The 26,087-nt window shown below is 37.9% G+C and overlaps 1 protein-coding gene across 1 annotated transcript in view; it reads right to left on the bottom strand.

Annotated features, from left to right (window-relative positions):
- The window catches only part of LOC306885444 (cytoplasmic dynein 1 intermediate chain 1-like), a 58,641-nt gene that overhangs the window by 12,361 nt on the left and 20,193 nt on the right, over positions 1–26,087 (bottom strand). Inside the window, exons 6-13 of the mRNA XM_079441960.1 lie at positions 18,156–18,248; positions 16,072–16,234; positions 14,694–14,793; positions 14,402–14,527; positions 5,185–5,331; positions 3,048–3,161; positions 2,836–2,969; positions 2,004–2,148 (exon numbers count right to left, since the gene is read on the bottom strand). Coding sequence (XP_079298086.1) covers positions 2,004–2,148; positions 2,836–2,969; positions 3,048–3,161; positions 5,185–5,331; positions 14,402–14,527; positions 14,694–14,793; positions 16,072–16,234; positions 18,156–18,248 — 1,022 coding nt within the window. The remainder of the gene's footprint in view (positions 1–2,003; positions 2,149–2,835; positions 2,970–3,047; positions 3,162–5,184; positions 5,332–14,401; positions 14,528–14,693; positions 14,794–16,071; positions 16,235–18,155; positions 18,249–26,087) is intronic.

Below are 26,087 nucleotides of genomic sequence, written 5' to 3'. Positions count from 1 at the left end.
CAAGGTTTTGTTATTGATGTCTCTTCTTCAAGCTATCCCACTTTTCCATCATTTTTTAAAAAATTTTTATACATGCCTCTCTCTCCTCCCCTAACATTCTTTCGACGTCCATCTTTTATTCATACTTGGCCTTCAAGCTTCCCGAACTCTGTGGTTAATGTGATCTGAGCCAGTATCTCCAGACACAGATTGCAGTATATCTGTGAGCACAACCATGTCCATACGTCTCCCACCCTAACCCGCTCTTGCTCAATCTCTTTGGTCCATGTGGTTTGAACCCCAATCAAGAGACTCAATCATTCATTCTGAGCTTTCAGATTAAGCTCCGAGGCAAAAAGCCACTGTCCAGTGGTCTCAAAGCTTTGGACACAGAATGGATTTACATGCATGTACAAAAACAATGCCAAGATGCTGTCTTCATTAACAAAGCAGAGCTTAAAATGCTCTTTAGAAAAGACGTGCCTACATTAATGTTGGAAACTGTGTGTGCATTTTGAATAAGCCTGGTTTGTACATGACAGATTAGGGTTTTATAAAAAAAAAACAGCAAAAAAAACAAAAAAAAAAAACAGCATTTTTTTTATCTTGCTTTCGAGTTAAAACATCCTCAAAACAAGATACATTTACTTGAAAAAAATTGTCAAAGACAGTAAGAATTTTACTGTAATTTCATTTTTTTACATATTTTTTGACACATGCATGCTTATAAATGCTTGTTTCTGGAAAACAAGACAAATAACTGATTTCTTAAAAAAAATTAACCCAATACTTTCTGAGTGTACAAAAACTCCAGACAAAAATGTTTGCGGTTGTTAGAACGGGAAGATGTAAATTATTAAAGTTTGCAAAGACTAAAGTCTCAAACCCAATGAGATATTCTTTTTAAAAGTTAAGACTCATCCACACCCCCCTAAAATGCATAATTTAAACACACCCCCACATCTACGTCACTGTGTGGGAAGATTTGCATAACACCGCCCAAATGCATACGCAAAGAAAGAAGGTGTAACTTTTATTCTCGCTGTAGTATTGTTGCTGCCGCCAGCACCATGTCGTGGAGACACTGTGTTTCGTTGTGAAAGCGAAAATACTTTGTTTGTGCTTCCAAAAGAGGACACAACTAGAAATCAGTGGTTAAGTTGTATTTACAACACTGTTCCAGAACAGTTCAACCCAAATATTAGAGTGTGTGCAGCGCATTTTAAGGAGGACTATTTCCTGAACCTGGGAGAGTAGCCTACAATGCCAGCTGTGCACAAAGGCTGTTTCTATAAAGTGGGGCAATTCCAACTTTGCAAGGACAGTCTGGCGCTTATGACTCACAGCCTGTAAGTATGTTTTTATATTTAAAGAATTTGCCACCAACTATTCAAATGCGAGTTTTGAGCAATGTAAAAAGTCATTATAACCAGTAATTATGTCCCCACTGAAAGCAAACAAATGCCTTGTTTATAATGGGTAACGCCATCACAATACGGTAAGGGGTGTAACATTTCCATCACACGCTTGAGGTATTCGGCCAATCACAAAGCACTGGATAGCTGGCCAATCAGAGCACACCTCGCTTATCAGAATGATAAGCTTTGTAAAAATCAACGCATTTCAGAAAGGCGGAGCATAGAGGAGCAACATTAATGTACAGTATGTGGAAAATAATGCTTTTTTTATCTTAAACCACATAAACACATTGCATTACACCAAATACACAAAATAATGTTCTTTTTAACAACATCATATGACTCTTTTAAATTAAGTATCACTGAATGAACAACAACAAAAGTGCTACAAAACTTCAAACTCTTGAATAAATTCATTGATGATGCACTGGTTAATGTTTAAATATGACTAATTTCAGTCCATGAGTCAATGAGTCTCATTAAAACTGATCGTTAGTCATGCATAAATTCATTTAGAACATCTTGCAGTGAAGTTAGGGTTAGTCAATAGAGAAAAGTGAAGTACCCTGATTATGCTTAAAAGGTGTAGAGGATACTATCTCTTACCTTTGTGCTCCACAATTTTACAGTCCAGTCAAAAGAAGAGGTGACAAAGAGGTGTGAGAAATCAACAGGGCCCACAGCACTGTGACAACTGATGCCTGTCACTGGCCCTTGATGGCCCTCAAACATCTCACAGATGCCAGCTTTGCTGTGAAGCAACACAAAAAAGAAACACAACAAAGGTAACAACAATAATAACAACAGCAGTTTTGACATTTGTAATAAAATCTGAGATTTAATAAGAATTCTAATATTTTTACAGGAGACAATATTCATTCATATAATTTCAGAATAAAACTAAAATGATAAAAATTAAATTAATGTGTAGGCACACATTAAATTAAAATGATCGAAAGTGACAGTACAAAGACATTTACAAAATTACAAAATAATTCTGTCAAATACATTTATGTAACTTTATATTCATCAAAGAATCCTGAAAATATATTCCAAAAATGTTTAAGCAGCACAACTGTTTAACATTGATAATAATAAGAAATGTTTCTTGCGCAACAATTCAGCATATTAACTCTATGATTTCTGAAGGATCTTTCATAAATATTAAAAAATATTAATGACCCCAAACTTTAGGATGGCACATACTTTTCCAAATGTTTTGATCAGAAAGTCAACAACAAAGTTTAAAAACCTTGTTTTGATTGACAGGTGAGTAGGCAGTCCAGGATGGACATCACTACAGATGAGATCAAAAATGTGACACATGTGTTTCTGACTATCTCTGAATGGTTTGGACCCCAATTATTCTTTATTTGTCTCTGAACTCTTCTGATTAGATGGACAGTGTGTCAAATGTATCCGTGTATGAGCCACTGACCTGCCGTGTCTGGACGCTGTATACACTGTTCCCTCCTCACTGCCAACTATATAATTATTGACATCTCCAGTGGGGAAGGCCATCCCAGTCACAGCCACGGGCTTAGACTTGTTATAAACAAGCTCCATGCTCTCCTACAACAGACACACATGGAATTAGCAAGCAGACTTTGATAGAGGTGTGATGGATGCTGGTGTAGTGTCAGCACTGACCTGAGGCTGTGACAGCATATCCAGGCTCCAGGAGCACATCCGGCCGTCTGTGGACACAGTGATCAGGTTGTTGGCGTTCTGAGTGCCGACCACATTGACGCAGTAGACAGGGTGCTTTGAGAAAAATACATTCACAGTATGTCACCTACAATTGTCTGACAAATGTGAGAAATTTAAGATAGTGTTCATACATGGCCAGCAAACATCTAGGGATAGGCTATGAACTGAATGTCTATATAGAGACAATACCTAGCTTGTGAACTAACCTGGCCTGAGCATCTGCCCGTCTGCAAATACAGTCGATTGTGTGAATCCATTATGTCGTTATTGCCATCAAATTGATTTTTGTTTTTTGACCAACAATGGGCTCTTTCAGACGGGCCGGCGGAGTGGTGAGACAGCGGTCGGGACATAGGCTTTCATTATTGAGGGCACGGGAGTTTAAACCCTCAGCATGTATGGCATTCAGGGGCCGTGTGTGTGGCAGCTGAGCACAATAAGGGTCTATGGACGTCCCTTTCCTCTGCTACTAGGCTGTACTGTCTTTATTGCATGACAAGGAGTTAGATGGGGCTCATTGAGCCTGACTGTGCTGACAGACTGAGTCTAGCCAGTGGGCGGCCTTTTGCACAAAGAGAAAACGAGGTCAGGAAAACGTTGAGGGGTGATTGCTACCAGCATCATGTAATAACGTGAGTGTCTGGTTTAAAGGATAATTCACATTTTCTATGTTCTGTGAAACCGTGAAATATGTTTCTAAGAATGTTCATGCTGATCTCTTCCATACAATAAAAGCAAAAGGGAATCAAAACAGACAAAAAAGCACCATAAAAGTTTTATCATATGTGACCCTGGACCACAAAACCAATCAGAAGGGTCAGTTTTTTAAAATTGAAATTTATAAATCATCTGAAAGCTGAATAAATAAGTTTTCCATTGATGTATGGTTTGTTATGATGGGACTATATTTGGCCGAGATGCAATTAGATCGCCTTTAAAGTTGTCCAAATTAAGTCCTTAGGAATGCATATTACTAATCAAAAATTAAGTTTTGATATATTTACGGTAGGAAAGTTTACCCATACAATGTATTGTTGGCTATTGCTACAAATATACCCCTGCTACTTATGACTGGTTTAGTGGTCTAGGGCAGTGGTTCTCAAACCTGTCCTGGGAACCCCCAACCACTGTATAGTTTGTATGTCTCTCTCATTTAACACCTGATTCAACTCATTAGCTCATTGGTATAGTCTGCAAGACTTGAACTGAGTGTGGCCTATGAGGGAGACATACAAAATGTGTGGTGGTTGGGGGTCCCCAGGACAGGTTTGAGAACCAGTGGTCTAGGGTGACATATAGTATTTCAATTTAGCATTCTTTTAAAAAAAGAGAACTTATGATGTAAATAATATACTTTAAAGGAATATAGTTAAGTGTGAACTGAATGTAATATTTTCAGACTCTTAAATGGATTAGCTGCAAATAAATTAAAATGTAAAAAAGTAATTATGCAATTAGTTGAACTTGAGAGTGCTTTTTGACCCACTTAATATAGTAATATTTAAGTATATCTTTATATGTCATCTTATAATTTTTGAAAAGTGCATTGCCGAATATACTGTCAAGCAGTAAAATGTGTAATTAAATGTATTTAAATGTATTTATAATTTGACATTTGCAATGACGAGGCAGTAATTTAGTGCACTTAAAATATTACATTTAAATCTTCAACTGTAAAATTGTATAACACATGATTATAAAATTATAATCAAGTACTTTACATGTGCTTTATTATGTTAGTCCACATGTCAGTGTATGACAAAAATTTATTAGAATGTACTTTAAAGTAAACCTTTAATTTGATCATTATTAAGTGCATTTAAAAGTGCACTTAAGTGTGTTAAGAAACGGTCATGAAAGTACACTTAAGAGACTCTTTAAGCTTTGGATAGTAAAACAGACTAAGATTTAATTCGTTACTCATTGAAAATCATGCTTGACAGTCATAATCATCATTCACTTTCATTGTAAGTAAAAGAGTGGCTTGGGCATTCTGATTTAACTCCTTATGTGTTCCGCAGAATAAGACTGAATTCATGTGAGTGTAATTGATGATTGTATCTGTAGGTTCTCTTACTGTGTGTGCTGCAGCGGACAGGGGGGTCCTCTGAACCGGCGTTCTTCTGTGACTTCGGTTGTCCCAGAGAACAATCTGCCCTGAGTATGTGCCACCCACCAACAGGTTAGGATGAAACCGAGCAAAACCCACGGACACCACTGGAGACTGGAAAAGAGATGACAAGACAAAATCTTTAGGACAAAAGACAAAAGAAAAATGGAGATGAAGACTATGTTAGGGATTGTGGGAGCAGCAGTTTTATATTACAGCATCATAAACAGAGTGCACTAGCGAAAAGTGCAGCCTTTTGTTGTGACAGCCTTAGCCTTGAACTTTCCCTCCGTCTTCACTTTTATTGAGTTTTTGGTTCCTCTTCAGTGCCTGTCACATGAAACGTGCCCTCATGCTTACATATTTTCACACAAAATTCTCTGTAGCGCCCTTACTAAGCACTTTTACTATTATCTCAGGAGACCAATTACTGACAGCAAGGAGACAACGATATTTTGTTTTACTTGCAAAACTGCCTTTTTCGCCATGGTGTGACAGCATCGGGACAGAAGTGTAAAAGGCGTGTTTTCATAGCGCTCTCCAGTCATCTGTAAAGCAAAGACTATGACTGTCTCCCATCGTATACCGCGCACCATCTGTGACCTTCTCGTCATGCACCCAGAGTTCATTTTAAAGTGACTGGAAAACAAACCGGAGAAAAAGAAAACACGCTTCTCTTTTCTTTCATTCGTTCCCCCCTCTAAAAAAAATACAGCTTCTAAGAGGGTTCGGGAGCAGCCTCATATGCGAGGTGGTTTTTTTAAAAGGACTCAAAATAAACTAAGTCGGAGGGGTAAAAATAAAGGCAAGTTGAGTTTATTTACACTCAGGACACGCAGGCCTTAAACGCAGGTTTAAAGTTTAAACGCATTAAGACAAAAGTGTTTGATGGTTGAACAGGAGATTATTTGGAAAATTTTGAAATACATGACTGACTGTGTGATTGACTGCGGTCTGAGAGAGAAATACTACATAAATATCAGAAATGGTTCCATTCATTTACATACAGGAATCGAATGATGTTGTGATTCATTAATGGATGTTGCAATTGCATTATTCTAAACAAATACTCTTGCAGCTATTGCAACATCTGCCGTGCAAAACATATAGAATTCATTGTGTGATCAATGTAGTTTGATTCTTGAATGACTCTCACGAGTCTTTTCTGAAAGAAAACCTTGCAGTGAGAAGTGAAGAGTCTGATTCCTAAACAAATGCCTCTTTTGAGCCTGTTCTTTATAGTCAATCAAAGTCATATAGCACATACACCCAAAACGATTTGCGAACAAATGATTCTGATGAGCAGGTTCTTTTTGGTGAATCAAAACCATACAGTGCAACCAATGTATTCCAACCGATTCACGAATAAATGACTCTTATCATTTGGTTCTTTTTAGTGAATCAAACACATAAAGCTTACAACTTGTGAGGTCTGTAATCAGTGATATTTTATAAAATACAATAGAATAAATTAAATGTCACCACAATTTTTGTTTGTTCAGCATTATGTAATACAGTTAAAGCCAATAATTGGTTTGCACTTATGCCACATTTAAAAAGACAATGAATACAGAATAAATGAGTAGTCTTTAAGTCACCTTTTCCAAGAATTGTTTGAGATTTCTTATGATTCCCACCCTTAACTACAGTGTTATTGTAGAAAATAAAATGGAAAGCAGATACGTGCAAGGCACTAAACCGGCTGCAATAATACAATCACTGGACATCAAAAGCCAACATTTCACTTAATAAATTGATTAGTATCTTTTAAGAGGTTGAAAAGTTTCACTCAAGTCTTGATTAGTCTGATTGCCAGTACTGCTGGAAAAGGATCTCAGTTCTGTGATTAATGATCAGTCAGTCCTGAATACTAACACAGAAACAGGGGAACATTGCTGCTTAAATACACGGCTATTTCAATCAGAGCCACAAGCCGACCTCTGAACCAAGTCTCTTTCTCTCTCTCTCCTATAGTCATGTGTCAGGGACACGCTCCCCAGACCAGCGCTTCATTACTGGGCTAATGAACATGAGCTGGGGTCACCACAACAAGAGGGTAATAACTCCACTATGAAGCCATTAATCAGAGACTTAATGAAGTATCGTAACCTGAAACTTCAGCTCAGGAGAGCAGTCCAGCCAACAGCCAATCACGGCCATCTCTGGCCTCTATCCGTACACCGCAGGCCTCTGTTTTTATCAGACTCGCCTGCTGCGGTATCATCACTGTGTCCTGCAGCAACCTCTGACAACTCGATCTGTCCGTTTCCTGTTCTTAAAGTTAAGCTGAAATCTTTAGTTTAACAGATTACTAGTTTACTTTTGGTTGGATAAGTTTTGAAGTATCTGATGTGTGTGAATGTACCTGTTCAATGAAAAAAGGCATTCATAATGTCTGACAGTTTCTTGTTGGCAATTATGTGAAAATCGCAAAAAACGTACAAAAAAACAACGTTGACTTGAGTAGTGCTGTAGTCATCGCTTCACTCCATAAAGTTCAATGCATTGGCCACTGTTGACACGATGTGAACGGGCCTTTAATGATGAATAGCATGTCATAGGGCAATCTCAGTTTATAAAACATATGATGTATACTTCCCTCATTACCGTAACCACATAAACCCAGAGAGACCTTTTGCTCCATAACGAAGCGCAGATAAATATGACAAGTATTTGAACTCTCTTTAAAGTCATAATCTAAACATGGCAAAGGCACAAGACACTGAGAGGAAAAGGGATGAAAAGGCTGTATATTCACACCATATGGTGAGTGTGGCTTAAGATCCATCTATCTCCAACGCCTGAAACTACCTCCTTAGTTTACTGGAAGCCATAAACACCATTATTCAAGCAAGCTTTTGCTACTGGAATTAGCTCACTTTGTCTCAATGGTTAGGTGTCTTTTTAGTCATTTTCAGATTTCGACCTGCTTCAACTGGTACCCAAGTATAAAAACATACAGGTGGGATACATCCCCCCAAAAAATTCTATATTAAACTGAATCTACAGTACCAATAAAATCATGGTAGCACAATGTTGTTAGGTATTTTTGTGGGTGTAGTTAATGTAAGGAAATTTCTTGTTTGTTGTTCCCTTCTGAGTTCAAATTTCACTTTTCCAGCCTTCTGGCAATGCAGTAATTTCACTGATTTAATTGAGAATATTTCTCGCTACAAGCTCAGCTTGATGTCTACCAACCCGAAGCTCTGATGAAAGTCAAATTGGAAGTAAAATGCAAGTGAAAACACAATCCCACAACACTTTCCTGCAGTTTAATGGGTTTCACTGGGACTAAGTGCATGGGACATGATAATATCAATGGGAATGGTTCAGTATGGGATAATCCACAGGACTAACCCCGTGAGGAGAGATGGCATGAGGAACACTCCCTCCTTTGTTGCCCCTCTTTTTGCGGGCCGAAAGGGAAAAGAGAAAAAAAAAAGTTGGAGCCATTTGTCAGGGACGAGATGACTGTGTAACAGACAGTACATTCACTGCCGGCTCCTCCTGAAACACCACAATCATGTGGTTCTCAGCAAAGCTTATCAGCTCCAGATGCACTCTTCTGTCTTCCACCAGCATCCTTCGCTCCCCACTTCTATTTTTTTTCCGAAACGGCACCCCACGGATTTTGTCACTCTGCGGTTACTGGCACAGGCCGTGTAATACCATATCTCCGTTTTAGAGAACAATGGAGAAGAAGCCAGTGAATGCGAGTAGTTCGATCTCTCTCTCTCTTTTACTTTAGCACAAGAGTAAAGAATGGCCGTGTCCTAGTCAATTTGAATGAACAATATTCTTAGCATAGACAAATTCAGATGAAATGCAGATTTATGCTCAATTTCATTTGATTTGCAGTGCACTTATAAAGTGAATTGGTTTCTCCTCAAACTAGATTTATTTCATACAATTTCAACAACTAAACATGCCAATTGTTTCTGGTTCAATTCAAGGTTTACTAAAGATCATTTATTTCTTGTTTTAGCTTTGAACTACAGCTGTTCAAACTTCTGTTTACAAACACTTGGTTTCTAAATAATTTCTAAAAACCTTTTTAAAACAATTTTAAAAATGACTAGTCAGTGGATCACCTGAACGAATAGTACTAATCAATCTTAAGGAAGGCCTGTATAATTAGGCTGGTCACAGTATAATTAGACCTCGGTTGGACACAACTTTTAAAATCCATTTGAATTTTCTATGAAATCAACAACTCTGACTTCCCTATTTCTGCAGGCTAATGCGGATGTTCGGTAAATATCATTTGACTCCTCCAGAATGTAAATAATATTGTATATTGGGCCTTTAGAGATACAAAATGAAACAAAAGGACTTGTGAATAATTTGGATATTGGACTAGATGGAATATTTTGTCACAACTTTTAAATTAAAAATGAGCATGAGATGCAAACATGCCAAAAATGTCTATCTGAATGTACTTTGAAAATTTAAAGGAATAATTAATCAAAACTGAAAATACCTGTCATTAATTCTCTTCCGTGTCAGTCTACGATGCACATTCATTAGAGTACCACAACGCATTCGTGTGCATTCCTCTGCATGTAAAGATCTTTGTACACTGAGGCTGAAATTCTAGTCCAAAATATTTGCATGTTAAAAAATAAATACGACCTCATGTTTTGTCAATCACATTTACATGCTGCCTCTGAAACTTTCGTCCATCATAAAAAAATTTGGACCAGGTTCCATTTTCTGCGTTTTCGCATCCGTAGCAAGCTTTTTGATAAGAAAGGATGATGAATACGAAAAATGCATACGAAATACGAATACGAAAATTTCAGACTCAGTGTGTAAAGACCTTAAACAAGGCACAGCACATCTGGGTTCTATGTCAGAACGCCGGTTCCTGCATCACATGCATACATCATGGTACTCTCGTGAATACACGGCAGAGAAGAAATTGTTGAATAAAGTCATTATTTTTGTTTCCTTTGTGCACAAAAAGTATTCTTGTAACATCGTAAAATTAAGGTTGAACCACTGATGTCACATGAACTATTTTAACAATGTCCTACTACCTTTCTGGGCCTTGAACATGGTAGCTGCATTGCTGTTTTAATTCATCAAAAATATCTTAATTTGTGTTTTGAAGATGAACGAAGGACTTACAGGTTTGGAGCGACATGAGGGTGAGTAATTAATGACAGAATTTTCATTTTTGGGTGAACTATGCTTTTCAAAGACATAAAATTTCTGAGCACGTTTAACTTTCTAATTAAAGAACTACAGATAAAAGCACCTAAAAAAAACTAACAAAAAAGATGAAAAAATCCAAATAAACCAGTCAACCATCGTGACCCATTCCTATCTGGTAATATATGTGGATACAAGAGTAGGCAGTAAAACCATAACGGACCGGAGGTCTATGCTCTTCCTGTTTCAAAAGCTGTGAGTGGTTTTGAAGCCTTTCTACACTCAACTTTATGAGCACATGCAACTCCCTCCACCAGCATTATACAGAGTTGGCATCTCTCCAAGCTCTTGCGAACACATCTTCTTCTGTGCCAACCTCTATTCAGTGAGCCTCAGGCATCCAGCAGGGGTTCACATAGAGTCATCCTGGGTAAAATATAAATTATATCAATAAAATGTAGGCGATGCAGATGAGGGCTGACAGTATCGGTGTGCAGTTTTTTGGGGTGTGCCCTTGATGTGGCGAGAGGCAGCCCACTTTAGAAGGTCAAGTGATGTTACTGGCGAACAGGGCCTGCTGTGATGATGGGCCCGAAAGAACAGCAGAGAACAGAGAGCCAAGATCACACCACGCAGAGCCCAAAACAAACCCAAACCACCTCAGAAATATTCCCCAACTGTCTGAAAAGGAGTGGCCTTCTGAAACCGTTCGAAGCTGAGAGACTGTGAAACGAGGGAGGAGAGGATAAAGAAAAGACAAACATAAGAAAGACAGAAGCTGTTTCAAATTCTAGTGAGCTGCATTCATAAGGGAACATTTTAAAGTGCACTACAGGTGTGAAGTGAGTCAGTAATAAAAAAAAAAAAGAAAGTATTACTTTTATTCAACAAGGATGCATTAAATTCATCAAACGTGACAGTAAACATTTAAATTAAAAGTACTTCTGAATTTATTTTTTTTATCATTGTTTATACTAAATATATTAAGCAGCACAACTGCTTTCAATATTGATAATAGTAGGAAATATTTCTTGATCACCAAATCAGTATATTATAATGATTCCTATTGATTATTATTATAAGATCATGTGACACTGAAGACTGGAGTAACTGCTGCTGAAAATTCACCTTTGCCATCACAGGAATAAATTACCATTTAAAATATAATAAAACAGAAAAAACATTATTTTGAATTGTAATCTTTCACAGTATTACTGTTTTGTTGTATTTTTTAAATAAATGCGAAGATGAGCATAAAAGACTTGTTGAAATGTTTGAAAACATAAAAAAAATCCTACCGACCCCATACTCTTTTTAGAGAATCAGTCTGTAAGCTTAGTGACAAGCTAATGGAAAACTCTATTGAAATAAATTGTGAGTCGAGTTTCCCATGATAAGTGCTATTTATGTGGTGTGGAGGTGCTGCGTATGTAGTACGTTCACTTATGAGATTCCATAATGGCTAGCAACCTGCCTAAGTAGACAGCGAGTCAGCTCACTAGGCTTTGGAACAGAGCTAGAGTGTGAGAAGAAGTATAAGGAGAGAGAGATGTGGCAAAAAGAGGTAAAGATGGAACAGCAAAAAGAGAAACTGAGGGAAAAGTGGGAGACAGCGGCGCTGGAGGGAGGGTTTCTGAAGTATCCAGCACATGAAAGTGGCGGCTGTGGGTAAATCTGGAAAAACGACTGCAAAACTGCTGAACTCCACCGCACGGCCTGCCAAAAGTGAGGGAAGCCGCAAAGGGAGAATAGGAGGGGAGAAGAAAAGAGGAGAGGAGCGTGTGGGGGATGAGTATATGACTCTTGCATGCGTGTACCTCAGAGAGAATAAGATCAGTGTGGTTTGGGGAGGTTAAGCGGCAGAACATGCTCGCACATTAAGACCCGACAGATTCCCGGTCTAGTGAGCGAGGAGCACCGCCGTTTAGAACAGAGCCCAGAGCGAAAAACAATATCTCGGCAAATTGGCCCAACCTCTTTCATCCTCAGCCAAGGACCAAATGTTTGGAGATCCTGTGCTTCTCTCTCCATTTCTCTCCTTGTGATGAAAAAAGGATGGTTGAACCTCAGGCCGCTCTGAAGGAAAGCTGTGAAATGCCACTATGCTAATGCACTATGCTTTTTATTTTTATATATGCTTTCTATACATCCCATCTATTTGTAGCACTGAGCTGTAGAGAAGAAAAAGACAGAGTGAGGCAGGTCAAAGGGAGTCTTCATTTATGCTCCTGTGTGACAGCACAATCAAAAATACAAGGCACTTCCTATGAAATACTGTTTATTTTAGTCTTATTACTCCCAATAAATAACATAATTTGGACCCTTTCTACAGCACCCTGGGAAGACAAATGTATAATAATCTTCTTCCATTATTTATTTATTTTAATTTTTACACAAATTGTAGTGCTCACCATTAAATACTGTCACCCAAATTCATTGCAAGAAATACTTGTCTTTAATTTATTAGAAATATAAAAAAATATTTAGAAAAAAAAAAAAAAAGGAAAATCACATATTTCAAGATTTTCAACTGCCCATTTTCATTTCCCACATTCTGTTAACTAGCTTGTAAACCTCATTTAAAATCAACAGAAAATAAAAAAAAACAAATATTTAGTTTGATCTCCTGAGGTTCAATTAATATTTCATAATCAATATTTCCTGATGGTTAGGAACCAGTTAATTTTTAAACCAGTGGCAATAAACGTTTGCAGACGCTGACGTCCTCAAAATTATATTTGAATTGATAGAATTGAAAATTCTAAATTTTGAGTTTTCAATTATAAATTCAGTTAGAAAAAAAGATTACAAGTTGTGTAAATATGAAAGTCTGTTGTTTTTAAGCATGTGCAATATGGCATGTCTGAGTATGCTTTGGTTGTAACTGCGTGTGTAAACGAGCATGTGTACGTATCCGTCTGTGTGCATGTGAGAGGTGCTGGGCACTGGAAAAGCAGCACATGCACGAGCAGACCATGTGGGTGGGCAAACATATGCGGCTGGTAGGATTAGGAAGTGGTAAGCCACATCTTTTTATTACAGAAATGTCTCTCTAATATCTCTCCCTCGCACCAGGCTGTCGCCTCCCAGACTTGCTTACTTGGTCGTCTCCCTGAAAAGACTCTCAACCCCCAGAGTCTTTTATAATTAGCGTCAAAACACACACCAGATATGTTTTACACACAAACCTCAGGATTTTTTTGGCCTGACCCAAGCGGACACACACTGTAATAAGGTGTTCTGTTCCGCTGCGGTACTCCAAGGCCAGCATGTACCTTTTAATTAAATCACCTTAGGCTCATTTAAATGCATTTCATCATCTGAAGTGGTACGCTCCATTAGATCTCCCTTTTATTGAAGCTACCACTTCCTTTATCATGGCTTTCCAATTAGGTTGTTTTATTATAAATTTATTGTGAAGTGCTTGGAATACTACTGGTATTTTTGGAATAGGACACTAGTGAGATGCTTACTGCATTGTATGTACTACATGCTGCCTACAATTTTTTAAATAGTATGCAATATAGCATTCAGTATGTAACAATAAACCCAACAATAAATGTATTTTTAACTCAGCAAAAAGTTAAAACTTTAAAATAAATAGTTAAACCCAAATTTGTTTACAATGTCTTGAAGGGACAGTTCACCCAAAAATAAAAATTCTGTCATAATTTACTTGCCTTTAAGTTACAAACCTGTGTGTGTTTCTTTCTTCTGTTGAGCACAAAAGGTATTTTGAAGAATCCTGGTAACCAAACTGGTAGTCATTGCTGACCATTGAGAAAAAAACTCAATGGAAGTCAATGGCTGCCAGCAACTCTTTGGTTACCAACATTCTTCTAAATATCTTCTTTCAAGTTCTACAGAGTTAAAACCCCTACAGGTTTGGAATGACACGTAAATGATCACATTTTCATACAGTTTCATCTCTTTAACATTTTCCTGCACAATTTTCACTCCCTTAATAATCAGTGTGACATTATTTTTGGAGGGTAAGCGTGTAAAGTTGTGTTGTGTTAAGGGTTTTCACCTGGCAGTGGTAGATGTACTCTGGTGTGGTCTTCTTGAATTTCATATTCCACACCAAAGCCACACCGTCTGGCTCATGAGGAGCGTCTTCATTGTTGTTGTAGGAAGCCACCAAGAGCTCAGGGTACTGGAAATATGAAGAGAAGAGAGTAAAGGCAGGAGAAAGATGAGAGAGAGAGAGAACAGAGAATAGGATAATAAAGCTGACTCAGAGACAAAGAATGGGAGGATTCTCCCTTTTAAATGAACAGGTGCTGACACATACAGGAGGTCAGAGAGGGAGGTCAGTCTACCTGAGGGGACCAGTCCAGACAGGTGATGACCCGATGCTTTGACCAGTGCTCATCATAGAACAGACGATTGAGAGAGAGACTGGAGCCACCCTGCAGATCTCTGACAGGGAGATACTCTTATTAACATTGGCTCTGGGGTTTTAATACACACTTTACCATATGCAATAGAAAATTAAAGAGATAGATAGATAGATAGATAGATAGATAGATAGATAGATAGATAGATAGATAGATAGATAGATAGATAGATAGATAGATAGATAGATAGATAGATAGATAGATAGATAGATAGATAGATAGATACAGTTTTAATACAACATATTTATCCTTATACATAAAAAATTCTAAATATGGAAATTAAAAACAAATGCTCAGTGTTTGTAATACCAATACAGAAGAGCAAAATTAGAGGTTGTTAATGGATGACATCATTTTGCAAGAATTTCTTTCAAGAACAATGCGCGCGCACACACACACACACACACACACAGCTCATTAAGGGCATACTATAGTCTTCTATTGTTTAATTATAAATACCACAGACTAACACTGACCCTTCCTATTTTTGTTATATTTACATCACTGGGTTCTGCAAAATATTTGTTGAAAATTCACTATAAATTTAGTTTAAAAATATGATAATTTCAACAGGCTTTTATGACAGAGCATAAAACACTGAAGCAACCTATACATCCATTGCTTGAAAATTATATTATATAAATATTAAATTTACATAATTTGCAAATGAAATCCAGATGATTTAAGCAGTTTATATTATCTACACTTTGTGTTTTGGGTTTCATTTCATTTAGATTAATTACCATGGAAGCCATTGGTATCCACTTTTTCACATAAATATCATTTCACAACAATCAAATTTGCAATAATATAACCATTAGTAATTACCATTTATAATTTATGACTGTTGTTAAAAGAAATCCTTAAAGGAATAGTTCACCCAAAATGAAAATATTGTCATCATTTACTCACACTCATGTCGTTCCAAACCTGTATAAGTTTCTTTCTTATATTGAACACAAATTAAGTTATTTTGCCGAATTTTGAAGAACCAAACAGTTGTTGGCCCCCATTGACTTCCATAGTAGGGAAAGAAATACTATGGAAGTCAATGGGGACCATCAATTGTTTGATTACCAGCATTCTTCAAAATATCTTCTTTGATATATGACATTAGACAGAAACTTATACAGGTTTGGAAGGACATGAGTGTGAGTAAATGATGACAATTTTCATGTTTGGGTTAATACTCAAATAAAATATAAAAATAAACTAAATAATAAATAATATTAAATAATAAATAGATAAAATACTTCATATATAACTTTGAAATCATCTGTGTTCTGCATCACTTTCTCACCCCTCTTTATCTTCCAGGTCTCGTCCACTGTAGTCGAAGAAGATGTTGGAGTCCTCAGCTAAAGCTCTTTCCATCACACGGATACTGCGGTCGAAGAAGATGAGGAACTCCTCCGAGTGCAAAACCTGCTGTTTCTCTTCCTCCGTCAGCTCCCGCGGGTGGCCTGATACACACACAAGATAAAACACAACAAAATGAAGATGTAAACACAGCTGTCGAGTAAATAAACACAGAACAGGCCATACGTTTTAATACACAAACACACAAAAGCACATGTTACGGCCGCAAAGATGGGCTATGTGTTTATACCTACCACTTACATACAATAACACTAACAAACAGATTTAACCACAGACAAAATCATGGCCACACAGCATAACGATGAACAGTAACTGTACAAACTGAACCTAAATAAACTCGCCCGCATTCTTTTTCCTGACTCCCAACAAGTCTTGAAGGCAGTTAAGCCAATTAGAAGAGAGATATGGGCGTAAAAACGACAAACAAACAATAAATGAATGAGCAAATACATTAGCGAACACACACAGCTCTTAGTCCGTCTTTCCATAATGACAACACGCCCAGTTTTTCTCCTCCGTTTTTGATGTTAGTGCGTTTCTCCATTTTCTCCCAGACTATTAGGGGCCCATCCCTTTGATCTGAGCCCACTTGATTTGCGTGCCTTTTTTGATGACTCATAAGGAAGACAAAAGCGTGATCAAAGCCCGCGTGTGCTTTCAGTCTGCCTCTGTCCGGCCTCTCTCTAGTTATTTACCCTGTACACTTGCACAAAGAATGCACTCTCCGCTCGCTTTGAAGTCCACTTGCTGGGGTCTAGTGACATTAAAGTTCGATCAGGCCTGACCCAGAATGCCGCGGCCCGATAAGCCCGGCCCCGGCCAGCGAGAATGCCATCTGATACGGCTGCAAGGGTCACACGCGAGTGGCCACTCAGCGCTCTGTTGATCCTGTTTGGTGACTTTGGGAATTTTGACGTGTGCGAGGCCCAAACACAAACTACTAAAGCAGCACAGGTAGGAAAAATGTGACTTGAACAGTAGTGGAAATGTTTGCATCATAGTTTTAAATGCTGCTAACTGTACTGTGATTGCAAGATAGATGAATTACTTCACTGGCGGAAGGTTTCACGTCGCATGACTTGCAACTGTGCAAGCTGTAAATCACACGGCAAATTATTAGAGGTGCTACGTCATGTTAATAAACCCCTCAATGTCATGTCACTCCACCCATGGCTTATTAACCACTAACGGGATGCATTTCCCTTTGAAACATCAAAAGAAGGCCACAATAAAATCCCAGCTATGCCAACACAGAAGGGATTGCCCTTGTGGAACAGCCTCATTGAATGCCATTTTAGTCAGTGTGGGTAATTTATTTACAGATCTGTTATGGTTTCTATTAGCACTTCTGGAACATGTGTGCAGAACATGCACCTCAACGTCAGGCTTTACTGTAAAGAGACGTCTCTCTCGTTGAGTCTGAACTGAGCAGATGTTGTTCCGTCTAACATCCAACATACAGAAGACAAATGTGCTAAATTTGAGCCAGGTGGAGGCTGTTGGTGTACAGAATATGTTTTTTAACGAAGCACGACCTTTGGAACACCTTCACACAGACATTTGCTATCTAAATTGGGATACATCATAGACTTATACAGTTTTTTTTATAACATAAAAATCCTTTTAAATACAACAGACTAATTTTTACACAATAATAAAATAAAAAAAGCATATTTTAAATAATATAATGTATAGCTCTAGCTGTGCCATGTTGTAGCATTAGAACATACAATGCAGTACTTTCTGATAATATAATATACTATACTTTTCTATACCTTGATATACTATACTATACCTTGATATTACTATACTATACTATACTGTGGTATACTATGCTATATTATACTATACTATACTCTTAAAATTAATAAATAAATAAATATAATAATAATAATAATAATTATTATTATTATTAAAAACCATTTGGCTTATGTATAATTTCTGTCTTTCTATCATTTCCCCTGGATATTCTCAAAGGCAAGTTTTGTAAGAATTATCTCTTACCTTCCTTTGTGTCTTTGCTTTCTTCCTCCTCCTGCAGGTCATTTTCTGGGCCGGCTTTCTGTTCAGTGACCTCTTCATCCTCCTCTTCATCTTCTGAAAGGACACACAAAAGGTCACATTCAGTTTCTGTTTTGTGACACCTGCCAAACTTCACTGCCTTCCTGTGACCCGCCCGGAGACCCAGACTCTTCCATAATAATAGCTTACAGATCTTCTTTACCTGACATCCAGACTCATTTCACAATCAGACTCTATACTAATCAGACGCGCTCAACTCAATGCTTTGTTTTGGATCAACACGGCCTGCTGTTTTTTCTGTTCGATGTGGATTTGCACAGCTGCATTTTCACAACCGTAAGCTCTAGAGAAACAACACACTCAGTTAAAAAACACTTCCTTCAGGTCCCAAAGAACATATGTGCTACACGTGTGCATGTGTTTGTGTGAGTTTATGAATCCAGAGGTCCATTCGTGAAGAGAGGCACAGATACCCCACAGGAAGCGGAGCGGCTGAGTGGCGTAACCTCTTTCTGCACTCGATCAACCCCCTCAAAAACCCCCCAAACGCTTGCCCCAGGGCCCCCCAGGCCCTGAAGACTCACCCCTTAATTAACCTAGTCACCCCAGTCAAAGACCCAGTCTCGCGCGACCCGCTTTCAGCCACCTGCTACGCCGTCTGACGCACTGGGCATGTGTTCCTAGCCTTCTCCATTACCCTGCCCCATGCCTGCAGATGAAGAGAACGATGACGCTTAACACCCTCACAGGCACCTGTAGACGGGGCACACACACAGTCACGCTAGCATACACACAGAGCTCTGTGGGATTGTTTTCTTGTTGAACCCCAGTGGCAGAGGTTAATTATCTGGGGTCAAGCTGACAGTGGGTGCCCAGTCTGCAGAAGGAAGTGATCCCATCGTGCCAGACGTGTTGCGGCTGACTCTCTTAACACCAGTGTATTTGTGTTCACACCAGTTAAGGGAGGAGACAAGGGCCTGGAGGCACGCTTTACAATGATTTAAGCTTCGCAAGAATGTAGTCTCTTACATTGTTGTGAATTACGCTGTCGTATGACAGATTTGCCCCCTTTATTGGGGTTTAATCTCAAACAATAATGTTTTTTCATGTATTTATCTTTATCCAATAGGGTTTAAAAAAAAAAAAAATTGCATTATTATTTTCCATTGTGAAAGCCACTTAGCAATAAAGTATCATTCAAATGCTTGTTTTTTTGTAATACTTTTATTCAGCGATAATACATTAAATTTAACAAAAGTGACAGATAAAGACATTTAAAATGCTAAAAAGATTTCTGTTTCAAATAAATGCTGCTCTTTTGAAATTTCGATTTATCAAAGAATCCCAAAAAAACATATATCCACAAAAATATTAGGCAGCACAGCTGTTTTCAACATTGATAATAAGAAATGTTACTTGAGGACCAAATCAACATATTAGAATGATTCCTGAATATCATGTTATACTGGAGACTGGAGTAATGGAAATTGTTGAATAAAGTCCTTATTTTTGTTTTCTTTGTGCACAAAAAGTATTCTCGTAGCTTCATAAAATTAAGGTTGAACCACTGATGTCACATGGACTTTTATCAATGTCCTTACTACATTTCTGGATGTTGAACATAGTAGTTGCGTTGCTATCTATGCAGGGTCAGAAAGCTCTCAGAATTCATCAAAAATATCTTAATTTGTGTTCCTAAGACGATAGAAGATCTTACGGGTTTGGAACGACATGAGGGTGAGTAATTAATGACAGAATTTCCATTTTTGGGTAAACTAGCCCTTTAATTGACGTTCCACTAAGCTCCGACTCAATTACTGTAGCTAACTCAAATAGCTTATAACTGACTCTGCAATATTATTGCAGTATTATTGGAGAATTTTTGTAAACTTGCCTTTAAAAATATCCAAACACAAAGACTGTCTCTAGATTTATATTTTTTAAAAAAGCAGTTGAGAAAATGGTGAATGACAACTGTTGCTAATTTGTCAGTAACGTTTTTAAGGCAGAGCTTAAAGTAGAGGTGATTTCTGAAACAAACAAAAGTGTACTGCTCTTTTTGTTTGCATAAAATTGAATATGATGTCCACCTTGACTACGCAAACAAAGTACATTTACTCACTCTTAAAATAAAAATACTATTTTGGTTTGAATCAAATGTGCATAGAATAATAATTGAATGCTTTGTGTTAGTACATTATGTACACACTGTGAGTTAAATCCATGGCTTATGAGCATAAGCACTGAGACAATTGATTCCCCAGAGGTTGAATGTGGATCACTGATGTGAGCCGAGTCTGGCCTGGAGCAAGTGTGGTTTAGCTGCTGAATACGACTGAGCTCCTGAGCCAGAGACCAGCGGGGAATAGAGGAGTCCTTAGACCCAGACAGGCAGCCAGCCAGCCCAGGCCGACCACACCACCATGGACTTCTCTGGCCTTGTTTCTCTTTCTCTCTCATCTGTTTTTGCCCCGAGAGGAAGAAAGAACTCTGCCATTCATTTTCAGTTTGTTCCTTTTTTCTGGGGCCTGACAGAAAATAGCACAGGCACAGAACGGGACACCTCTTGCATACCAGAAGAGCCACATGCTAGACAGACTATGTCAGAAGGTTTTGGATCGGGATGTCCATGTCTGGAGGAGGATGTGACCTGATATGACCAGGTCTAGAGGAAAGTCATTCGCACGAAGCCGCGTTGACCACACAGACGGTAGACAAAGCAACAAAAACCCTGATTCATGGTTGTGGTCAAAAGGTTCCCAATATCTGCAGATCCCTGTGGCTTTTTGGCCCAAGCATGTTTTCGTGACACCCCATATCACTCGGAAAAATATCAACACTGTGGGCCAAAATTCAGTGAGGGAACTTTCAAGCCCATTTGTAAATTAAACTATGCCCTTTAATCCATTTGTAATGCATCTGATCTTCTTATCCCAGTCAGAATGTTTATTTGCTCTTCCCATGAGGTGACAGCAACCAACATGGCATCAAGGGATCGGTTAGAAGGCTTGAAAGCGAAGAAGAGATGAATAAACGAGACAGCTTTAGCACACTCTACCCTGGTGCTTAATACGGGTTCACTCGGTGGGAAGGAACATTATGAACCACCCACCCTGCTTGCCAGGTTGATGAAACTGAGGACCTGCCCTGCAAGGTAATGACACCCCCCCCCATCTTACCTGCCTTCAATCTCTTCTCGGTTTCCTCAAGCTGCTCGAGCAATTCAAATCCACCACTGCTAGTCGTAATAACCAACACAGCAGCAGCACTCAATCAAAAAGGGACTTCCATCCTTAAAACCACAAGCTTATCTCAGGGTGCAGGACTCAAGACACCCGAGCGAATTAACTGCTTAATTAGGCAACAGAAATCGCTATTTGTGCAATGGCTGGGTGAAGGGTATGTGAAAGATTAGTTCTGGTTATCACATATTAGAGTAGCGGTGGAAACGTTTGACTTGTTATGGAGGGTGCGAGAGCGAATGCCTCTGAATGTGGTAAGGAGGACCTTAGCACTTCCCGCTCTAAAGACACTGCACGCGATATACCAGAGGCAAATGGTTCACAGATGGACGTGGTCATGGAAACATCAGTGCTGAAGGAGAATTACGGTACACTTGTCAGGCTCACAGTTTTCATGATGCTAAAGCATCTTAAACTAGTTTACTTGAGATCAGTAATCTTTCTAGACCAGCAGTTCTAAAGGCCCCCTATATACTATATTAACCGAACTATAACTATACTATAAGAACTATACCCTATAACTATACTAATATATATATATATATATATATATATATATATTATAAAATAGTTAACAATTATATATATGTATAATTGTTAACTACATTATATTACTAACAGAACCTGGGAAACTAAGAAACTGTCAACATATCAACTTAATTATATTCACTCACTGAGGAAAAAATGATTTCATTTCATTTACATTTATCAGACGCTTTTATCCAAAGCGACTTACATTGCATTCAAGTTACAGTTTTTACATTTTTTTTACCAACTCTTGCTTTTCCCTGGGAATCGAACCCATGACCTTGGCGTTGCTAGCGCCATGCTCTACTATTTGAGCTACAGGAAAGCGATTTCATTTTAAATTTGAACCAAATTAGATAATTTTAAAGTTGAAACTTTTGCATTTTAAACAATTAGGTAATTAAATTAATTAAGAACATTAAATATTAATATTAAATCATGAATATATCAATAATAATTACAGTAACTACATTACTGCATTTAAGTATGTTAATTATATGTTATATTATTATATTAATTACTTTATTAATACTATATTAATAATAACTTATATAATTTTAAGTAATCCTGAGGCCCCCTTGGAAGTTTGCTAAGGCCCCCTAGTGAGCCCTGGCCCCCCGGTTGAGAACTAGACTTGAAGAGAAATGTTTTGAATTCAATTCAAATACGTTTCTGTAGCACTTTTAAAGGAATAGATCACCCAAAAATTAAAATTCTGTCATCATTTACTCACCTTCAGGTAGTTCCAAACCTGTATGAATGTCTTTGTTTTGCCGAACACAAAGGAAGATATTTTGAAGAAATGTAACCAGGCTGTTTTGGGGCTCCATTGACTTCCATAGTAGGAAGAAAAAAATACTATGGAAGTCAATGGTGCCCCAGAACTGCTCTGTTTCCCACATTCTTCAGAATATCGTCCTTTGTGTCCAGCAGAGCAAAGACATTCATACAGGTTTGGAACTACTTGAGTGTGAGTAAATGATGAAAGAATTTTTATTTTTGGGTGAACTATCCCTTTAAGTTTCTGAAATAAGTGATAATAAATAAGTGAAAATATTCATACACAGAAGAGCTTAGAGTACCTTTACAACAGGCACATATAAAATACTATGGCGGTGAAAAAATGCCGCCAAAAGTGAGATAAGATGCCATCAATTAAACGGAAGGAGGATTCGACTCAGTCTTTCATCCAGAATTTTATTGGACCAAGCTGCACTGCTCCAGGCCTCTGGATTGGAATATGGAGCTGATTAGACAATCAAAAAATCCCCTCATCTGACAAGTGGGGATTTTTTCTGTCAGTAAGGGGGTGGAGGGTGTTTGTTTTCCTCAGGGCCTCTGAAACTCAGAGAGAAATTGGACTGAAGAGCCGAGGGTATTTCCATATGGGTCATGAGACACAGCAGGGAGGACACCCCTACTGCCCACCATATTGACACACTGACATGCACGAATATAAGATACATTTTCAGGCCCACATACAAGTGTCTTCCTTTTTTAAGAAGAAGTACAAACAGACATACCCAAATTAGGCTTCAGAAGTTGGGTGTCAAGCAGCCTGCAGACCACAACAGAGGCAGAGTACTGAGGAGGCGGCAACAGGAACATGAAAGAGGCCTGTAATGTGGAACTGGCACGACAAACTAAGCATGAGACAAACACTATATATCTATTGCACTCCTGAATAGCACATCAGCAAGAAACACATCCTTACACACTAATGGACCGCAGTCAGGGCAGATTGAATATGACACAAATGAGTCCCTTCAATAGGTGTACTATAACCTTGCATAAACCTGCTGAAAATAAGTACTACATGTGAATTAGCTGGTCTTAGAGAGTTTAAGTTGCTCGATCTGATCTCTGAGACTGACAATTTGCACTTGTCAGGCCCAAAACCCCTCTAAACACCAGCAAACAGGCTTAAAATGGTTTTATTTTGCATCTAATTTTCAAAAACATGTTTTCTGGATTTTTTTGTCCAATAGAAATAAAGTTGGAAACTTCACCTAACAGCCAAAAATGTTATCTAAATCATCCTAAGTGACTTGCTGTCTCTGTATACTGTATTAAGCCAGTCAGAAGAAAATATTATAATCTTCACAAACTTGCACACTTCAGTTTTAAAAACTAACTATGCCTGGTGCTATATGCAAAAGCCATGGGATCAATTCTTTGGTAAAACACAAAACTGATCAAATATGCTGAATTCATTGCCTGTGACATGCATAAAAATGAATGTAAACGTAGTAAATTTAACATGCAAATATTAAAATAGCAACAGGAAAATAATTCACGTCAAACTGTACAAAGCCATGATAGATTCCGCACACGCTGCAGTCTGCAAACTATGACCCATCCAGCCAACAAAAGCTCTTCTCTTTCCTTTTCCCGTCTCTCACTCAGACACACACAGAGAGTGTCAGACTGTCTTGTGAAATCAGATGGGAAAAAGCTGTGGAGAGAGTACTTGTACTCCTGGCTACTTGCTCATCAAACACACAGAGCACAGGCCAGAGTGGAGTCAGGTCCTTAAGCTGACACTCTTCGCGGCCTCCTGCAGCTGTGTGAAAGCCCATGGCTGTGGATACAGTGTTTGCATTTCATAACAACAAACCACACCAATGGGCGACAAACCAGCAATGCTGTTTCCACCCCTGCAGCTACAATTTAGAGAGAAAAAAATAGAGAGTCCAAATAAAAACTATATATAAAATTTAAAAAGTTTCATTTAAATAAATATAATTACTATAAAATAATTGTGTGTGGGTGAGTGTGTATGTATATAAAAAGTTTAAATATTAAATTATTTATCTCTCTCTCTCTATATACACACATATATACACCATTTTTTATATTAACATTGCATTGCATTTTTTACGATTCTGAACATTCTCTACTACTGTATAACTCTTTTTTTCCCCACACTATACTATCATTTGTACCTCATTTACACTAAATTATGTGCACTGCTAGTTAGTTGCTAACTGTACATGTAATGGTTCTGTACATGTGCTGTGCAAAAAAACTATAATTTTGAATCTAATCTAATGATAATGACTCAAACATCAGAGAAAAATAGATGAATGACTCAATAGCTCGATGACAAATGGTAAAGACAACGCTAAAATGCACTGAATGCAGCTCATCAAACCATACACATAAATCAGAGCAGCCCTTATCTTTCTTCTCCTCTTCTGAAGCCCGTTCTGAGGCTCTTCAAAGTTTGCTGTTGTGGCAAATACTGCTTTGACTCTTTACTGGAAAAGCAACTTCAGATTTGGGCACGGCCTTTTGTTGGCCTTCCTCATCATTCTCGTTTGTCATCATTATGACATCATCATGACAAACGGCTGAGATTGATCATGAAGTGCTTTTTAGAGTACCGCTATCTTCTAGCCCAAGGCCACGCAGCATAGACCTGCCTTCCCCTCAGAGAGTGAGACAGCACTCTGGGGTCTGGAAATGTTCAGAGTCGGGAGAGATAAAGAAAGCGCACACTTTGAACAGATATCTTCTCTAAAGCGCTGCTAACGTGCACAGGAAATGGTTTAGATTTGAGATTTTCAAGTCTTGTCAGATTGGACTGAATATTTAAAATAATGTGTTGGGGAAGTTACCGCCTCCTTACATTTCTTACAGTTTCAGAGATTGTATTACACGATTGTATTATAATTCCCACTATTATAATGGAACTTCATTTTATTATGTGTAAATAATTCTAGATTTAATTTAATCTAATGATATGATTATTTATTACCATTAAATAAAATGCTATTTTAAAGACATTTGGCATTTGGTAATTTTTGTATCTAATTGCAATATCCCCTCCTAAAGCCAAACATGAATTTTGACGTCGCAGATCAAAAGAGAGTACAATTAACAGTATCTCAGTGCAAAAATAATGTGTAAATAATTCTAGTTCATTGTACAAAATAATTGAGAGAAATAAAAAATAAATAAATTACTGAAAATTTATAAACATTTTACTTGATTTATTTGCAGTGCTTTGATAGTAAAACAATATTAAAATACATACTGCTGTACATATTTTAAATTTAAATTTCGTCATATTTGGACAACATGCACTGTAATTACTAATCAGAATAGAAAATGATACTTAGCTCATTGTTTAGAAAACATT

Source organism: Barbus barbus, assembly GCF_936440315.1.
Source record: "Barbus barbus genome assembly, chromosome: 19".
Lineage (NCBI taxonomy): Eukaryota > Metazoa > Chordata > Actinopteri > Cypriniformes > Cyprinidae > Barbus > Barbus barbus.
The sequence above is the reverse complement of the archived record's forward strand: the minus strand, read 5'-3'. Positions and strand labels throughout refer to the sequence as shown.